The 6,985-nt window shown below is 37.7% G+C and overlaps 2 protein-coding genes across 2 annotated transcripts; both read left to right on the top strand.

Annotated features, from left to right (window-relative positions):
• The first annotated feature begins 1,749 nt into the window (after nucleotides 1-1,749).
• On the top strand, nucleotides 1,750-2,136 carry LOC118484044 (30S ribosomal protein S11, chloroplastic-like). The gene has a single exon (XM_035979936.1). The coding sequence runs from the start codon at nucleotides 1,750-1,752 to the stop codon at nucleotides 2,134-2,136; it is 387 nt and encodes a 128-aa protein (XP_035835829.1).
• Nucleotides 2,137-2,138: 2 nt separating this feature from the next.
• Nucleotides 2,139-3,553, top strand: LOC118483823 (DNA-directed RNA polymerase subunit alpha-like). The gene has a single exon (XM_035979439.1). It carries the CDS (start codon nucleotides 2,210-2,212, stop codon nucleotides 2,837-2,839), a length of 630 nt encoding a protein of 209 aa, XP_035835332.1. The 5' UTR covers nucleotides 2,139-2,209; the 3' UTR covers nucleotides 2,840-3,553.
• Nucleotides 3,554-6,985: the final 3,432 nt, after the last annotated feature.

Below are 6,985 nucleotides of genomic sequence, written 5' to 3'. Positions count from 1 at the left end.
GGCTTTATATCACACCCTGTAGCCTTAGGGTTTGAAGAGGAGCGGATGAAAGAAAAAGAGCGTGAGGGAAAAGATAGTAGAACATCAGTTCTTGAATTGCCGCTCAAAATCAATCAGGGAGAAATATCACATTGTCATGTGACAGTGATCGACTTAAGTTGCTGACATGTGATAAAAAATGTTTTATTTTAATATAATGTATATAGATAAGAGCTAATTATTATACTAAAAATTTGGCTCTTTCTAATCATCCATATTCTAATTACATCTTGATCGTTCAAGAAAAATCCATCTTTAGTGACATTTTAATTACTCATCTCCAAATATAAATAACATCTTTTAATAATACTTTTATTTTAAAATTTATCATCGTCCCAACATTTATTTAAAAAAGCTATATAATTCTAAACTTTTGTATTACTTTATATTTATTAAGTTCTTTAATATAAATTAATCATTTTCATAAAACCCATCTTAATTTAATTAATTTATGTAAATACGGGATCAAAACGGATCGTAGCCATATCAATCAAACCATATTGTTAGTGGCGGGTTAGGATTTATTTTCTTGAGGGCAATCGAAGCGTTTAACCGAACTTTTAAGAAAGATGAGAGATCTTTATCTATAAATTACACTAATTTTTCTTTTACAGATGACGACTGGCCCCGCGGCTCTATGTAGGTCAGCCATTGACATATTGTAAATGATTTGTTTTTCGTGTACTTAGATAAGTTATATGATTATGTAATCTGAATGTATTTATGATTTCGTGGAAAGGAAATAACCGAGTACACACGTAGAGTTCTATAGCGTGTTTGGTAAGGTGTGAAATCGATCATGGTCTTGTAATAGTCAATACTCTCATGCTCATTAAGAGGTGATATTGACTTTCTTTGAATCACTTATTTAATGCCAACTTTACGGTCTTTAATATTTAGTTTTTGGACGTAGCATTAGGTTCAAGATTAAACACTCGTGTAGTTTATGAACTGAGCCATACATGTGTGTAGATCGATGGTCAGAATTTGATGATGAAATACACTAATGTATTTTACGATTTGATAATGAAATCCTAGCCATCCACGTGTGTAAATCAATGGCCAAGATTTGTTCATTCAGTTCACAAATACAGTAATATTCACTCTAGAACCCCACCATTTAGACATATTATATAAACAGTTGAATAATTTCATAAATATTTTAGATATTATTGCTGACTGATGTGACATCTGAGCATAAAAATCGATCAAGCAAAGCACATACGAAAAACTGATAACAAAAAAAACCGACTCTAAGGCTAGACGGTATGGATCCGTCCTCCACCCCGGCGCCGCCACATCACCACCGTCGTCCCACGCCGCCACCCCTCCGTCCCCCTCCGTCCCGTCCTCCCCGTCGGAGTTTGGCCGTTTGCGACGGACCAAAGCATGTGGGCCCCCCTTGGTGACGCCCGTCCTCCCACGCCGCCCCCTCGGTCTTGCTCCGGCGACGTCGTCATCTCCGGCACCATACCGAAGAGCCTAATTAACTGTTTGGTTTTAGATTTTTCGTTAACTGTTTTTTTTTTTTTTTTTTTGTGTTGGTTCCGGCTATAGATATTCAAAAAACCAATTTAACCGAATCGTTTTAAATGATCAAATCTCATGTACTTGCTAAAAATTCTCATGTACTTGTTACAAATTGCAGTACTCATTGTGCTTGAATCATGCTTGTTTCTTTTTCTTTTTCTGTTTATGAGATGATAAAATATGGTAAAAGCTATACCGAAAAAGGGTTCACGTGGACGTATTAGTTCGCGTAAGAGTATTCATATTCAAGCAAGTTTTAGTAATACCATTGTGACTGTTACAGATGTACGAGGGCGAGTGGTTTCTTGGTCCTCTGCCGGTACTTGTGGCTTCCAAGGTACAAGAAGAGGGACGGCATTTGCTGCTCAAACCGCGGCGGCAAATGTTGTTCGTACAGTAGTAGATCAAGGTATGCAACGAGCAGAAGTCATGATTAAAGGTCCCGGTCTTGGAAGAGACGCAGCATTACGAGCTATTCGCAGAAGTGGTATACTATTAACTTTCGTACGGGATGTAACCCCTATGCCACATAATGGCTGTAGACCCCCGAAAAAAAGACGTGTGTAGAAATCAAAATTGAAGATATTTCAATAGCAAGAGAAACAAGAGAGCAAGAGAAACAAGAGAAATAAATGATTCAATGATCAGATCAAATAATATTATTATGGTTCGAGAGAAAATAACAGTATCTACTCAGACACTACAGTGGAAGTGTGTTGAATCAGCAGCAGACAGTAAGCGTCTTTTGTATGGGCGCTTTATTCTGTCGCCGCTTATGAAAGGTCAAGCAGACACAATAGGAATTGCGATGCGAAGAGCTTTGCTTGGAGAAATCGAAGGAACATGTATCACACGCGCAAAATCTGAGAAAATCTCACACGAATATGCTACCATAATGGGTATTCAAGAATCAGTACATGAAATTTTAATGAATTTGAAAGAAATCATATTGAGAAGTAATCTCTATGGAACTTGTGAGGCGTCTATTTGTGTCAGGGGCCCTGGATATGTAACTGCTCAAGATATCATCTTACTGCCTTATGTAAAAATCGTCGATAATACACAGCATATAGCTAGCTTGATGGAACCCATTGAGTTGGTTATTGGATTACAAATAGAGAAGAATCGTGGATATCTTATAAAAGCGCCAAATACCTTTCAAGATGGAAGTTATCCTATAGATCCTGTATTCATGCCTGTTCGAAATGCGAATGATAGTATTCATTCTTATGAAAATGGTAACAAAGAGATACTATTTCTCGAAATATAGACAAATGGAAGTTTAACTCCTAAAGAAGCACTTCACGAAGCCTCCCGGAATTTGATTGATTTATTGATTCCCTTTTTACATACCAAAGAAGAAAATTTAAGTTTAGAGGACAATCAACACATATTTTACCTTTTATGATAAATTGGCTAAACTAACAAAAAATAAAAAAAAATGGCGTTGAAATCGATTTTTATTGACCAATCAGAATTGCCTCCCAGAATCTATAATTGCCTCAAAAGGTCCAACATATATACATTATTGAACCTTTTGAATAACAGTCAAGAAGATCTTATGAAAATGGAACATTTTCGCATAGAAGACGTCAAACAAATTTTAGGGATTCTAGAAAAAAATTTCGTAATTGATTTACCGAAAAATAAGTTTTAAATCCAATGGATTTTTCTCTTTTTTTTTAGAAAAGGGCCGAAAATCGGTTTTGAATCTTTAGGACAATTCATATATTTGGAATCAGCATAGATTCATAATTTAATTGAATAGATGTATCTAGGGAGAATTCACTTTGAAGCGACTGTTCCCTAGATACATACGTCGTGATATTTTATTTCACAATTGAATCAATTTAAAAAAGACCTAAAGTTAGGGATTTATCAATAGGTAATGTTGCACCAATACCCAACCAAAGGGCCACTGCGGTACCAATCAAAAATACGGTTGTCGCTACTGGACGACGAAATGGATTTTGGAATTTATTAACATTCTCTAAAAAGGGTACTGTTAATAATCCCGCGGGTACTGATACCATTAACAGAACATCCAATAATTTATTGGGTACTGTACGAAGTATTTGAAATACGGGAAAGAAATACCATTCGATATTTCCAAAGGAGTTGCAAAAGGATCTGCCGGTTCACCAATCATTGATGGTTCTAGAACCGCTAAGCCTACGTTACATGCAATCGTGCCTAGAATTACTACCGGAAAAATATATAAAAGATCGTTGGGCCATGCGGGCTCCCCGTAATAAATATGACCCATACCTTTAGCCAATTTAGCTCTTAATACAGGATCATTCAAGTCAGGTTTTTTTGTTCTTGGGATAGGTGAATTCTTATAGATCCATCCCCCGGAGGAACCGGACATGATAATTTTTCATCATCCGGCTCGAGCAAGAATAAAAAGAACTAACTGAATCCATATAAAATATATGTCATCTAGACACCCGCATATACGATATATGGATGCTTTGTTGTAATAGATTAAGAATAGAGTAAACTGCCATTTAGGTCCCTGTGGTTTAGGCATTTTTGCCATTTTAGTCTAAATCTCAAACTTTTTAAATCTGGGTCCCTGTGGTTTCACTTTTATTGCCATTTTAGTCCAAAATCCAAAAACCCCCTATTTTGACTGTTGAAAGCTGATTATTTTGTCCTTTTGTGCAAGGGCATTTTGTTCATTCTGATTTTAATATTTTTAAAAAACTATTTTAATAATTCTAATAAATCACCTGTAACTCCACGGTCATCAGAGACGACACAGGCTCCGCCGGTTCTCTCTCTTTCGTCTCTCTCTCTCTCCTCCTATGATTTCTTTACCGTGTCGCCGCTACCGGTCTGATTTGGGTGTGGGTGTGTGGTAATCGGAGAAGGAGGGGTGTGGGTGTGTATGGAGAGGTGGTTGTGGGTTCCCGTCGGCACAAGAATGGCCGCCGGCCGGCAGCCTGCCGGCAGGATTCTGCTCAAGTCGCCGGGGCTCAATCGAGAGTCGAGAGAGAGTGGCAGAGGGTGTGGTGGATGTGGTTTGCAGATAAGAACAATGGGGTTAGGGTTTTGTTATAAAATGAGAAAGATGAGAGAGAGAGTGTATGTGACAACCCGAACTTTCACGGTTAGTAACGTTTGATCTTGTAATCTTAATTTCTAGTAATTCTCTCCTTTCCACGCTCTGGTTGCATTAAACGTCGTATTTAACTTCTTTTATGTTAAACTCGTCATTTGCGAATCGTTGTGGTTTCAACTAAGCGTCTGGTTGGATTCGATTATGTGTTTGATATTACTTAAGATGCCGCGCATGAATTTGGGCCACCGCATAAACACTGGGCCGAGAGTGGATCGGACCACACTCACGCGCACACCTTAGCCCTCTATGTATCTCGGCCCACCAAGAAGACCAATCAATTAGTAAAGATAAAGTGGGAATTCGGCAGCCCACTTAACCCTCCGATTTCATTTATATAATGGGTTCATGCATATTTTTTTATGAATACGTGAACAAACCCTAGCACACCCCTTAGTTTTCGGTATTCAGCGACTGGAAACCCTACCCCCTCTCTCGATCTTGCAAACAGCAGAAGACCCCTCCCGTATTCGCAATCTTTAGAGCTTATCCCTGTGCTTGATTTCAATTACATCACTCGGTTAGTTTAATTCATGCGTGTGTATATATATATATATATATATATATATATATATATATATATATATATATATATATAGTTGTTTATGCTTTGAGAAACCATCTTGATTTAATATTTGATCTGTTTATGTGTCGCACATATGATACAAAATCTGGTGTAAATAAAAACTGTTAGAAGCAACTGATGATGTGCCGTGAGGGGCGATGTAGGATATAACAGATAGGTGTCGAAAATTGGGAATAATTAGAGTATGACATGCAATATGATGTAACTCTTGAACCATGTGATATAAACTGATAACCTTCTTGGATATATGTTTGCATGTGAGATGTTTAGAAATGCAGTCAATTGGATAAGGAACCATCTCATGGTTGTCGGCCACTGTATGCATATGTGCATGTGATGGTCAATAAATAAGTGATTGTTATGTGCCTATAGATTAGACATAATGTGCTAAAAATTGGTCCAATGATATTGAACTTGCGGCCCACTACAAAAAATGGGTCCAATAATAACATGAAAACAATAACAAGTGATTAGCCATCATTATTAGTTTTTATAATAGTTATGCTAGCCTATTGATGGTTGGGTATTTAATTCATGAGTTGAAACTTCATAGGTGATAGTGGGCCGCCCACAAGAATTGGTTAAGTGGACCGAGACTTTGATATACGTACATGGACTCAAACAACAACATAAGTGATTTGTGTGGTTGCTAGTGGATCGGGTTGGGTAAAATTAATGTACAGCTGGGCCGGGTACTAAATGTGGGCTACGGGTTGAACTAATTGGTAAACTAGAGATGTAGTTAATTGGGCCGACAGTCTTTGGGCAAATTACTATGGGTTAGGTTTAGGTAAACAAAATGGACAGAGTTGTTGTGTTGGTGAACATGCATAATAACGAAATCATAGTGTTGGTTGTTAATGATGACGATGAACATGAGTTGGGTTACGTATTCAACTGTTTGGGTCAAACATATTGAACTACATTAAATTGGTTGGGCAATTTGACTTGTGTAACCGGCCTAGTATCTAAAGTGATTATATGCTTGGTTAGGCTTGAGCTATAAGGGCTGTACATTTTAGGAGTTATAGGATTGACTGAATTATTATTTATGTAACGTACACGAGACCCGCTTAGTTGTGTGCTGATGATTTGAATAAGTATGGCTATGTGTCTTATTACGTTACTTGTGAGATGCGAGCAAAAGATATGTGATTTTGGTGTTCTTTGTGACACCAAACAATTATTGAAAATATGACATGTGATAAACAACATGACATACTAAATTGATAAATGGGAACCTGAATCCGTGTTATGAGTCGCTACGTGCACTGAATGACTAGGGTGTGTTATGAGATTAAATGCATAATATGCAAGATGTTGATTATGTGACGTAAGTGCACGTGAACTAATTGTTATCGGTAACCATGCTAGGACGTGTTTGATCAACTGATAAACAAGTAACCAATCTTACCGAGCAAACCAAGGTGAGTTCACACATTCCACAAGGCATGGGATTCCCAAGGGTTGGGAATGGGTAAAGGATTGAAACTGAAACTGCGTGATCTCCTGGTTTGGAACACGTACACATCCTCTTTATTGAAGGGTGACAACACGTACTAAGAACTTAATCGGAACCTGCGTAGTCTCCTGGTTTGGGGATTACGTACACTCCCGCTTTACTGAAGGGTGACAACAAGGATACTAGACCAAAACTCTCTATCATGAAGTCCCTCCTTTTATATCGACTTAATCGCCAGGCCAAT

Source organism: Helianthus annuus, chromosome 11 (genome assembly GCF_002127325.2).
Source record: "Helianthus annuus cultivar XRQ/B chromosome 11, HanXRQr2.0-SUNRISE, whole genome shotgun sequence".
Lineage (NCBI taxonomy): Eukaryota > Viridiplantae > Streptophyta > Magnoliopsida > Asterales > Asteraceae > Helianthus > Helianthus annuus.
The sequence above is the reverse complement of the archived record's forward strand: the minus strand, read 5'-3'. Positions and strand labels throughout refer to the sequence as shown.

Coding starts and splice junctions, on each gene's coding strand:
- LOC118484044 (XM_035979936.1), top strand. CDS start 1,750: ATGGTAAAAGCTATACCGAAAAAGGGTTCACGTGGACGTATTAGTTCG.
- LOC118483823 (XM_035979439.1), top strand. CDS start 2,210: ATGATCAGATCAAATAATATTATTATGGTTCGAGAGAAAATAACAGTA.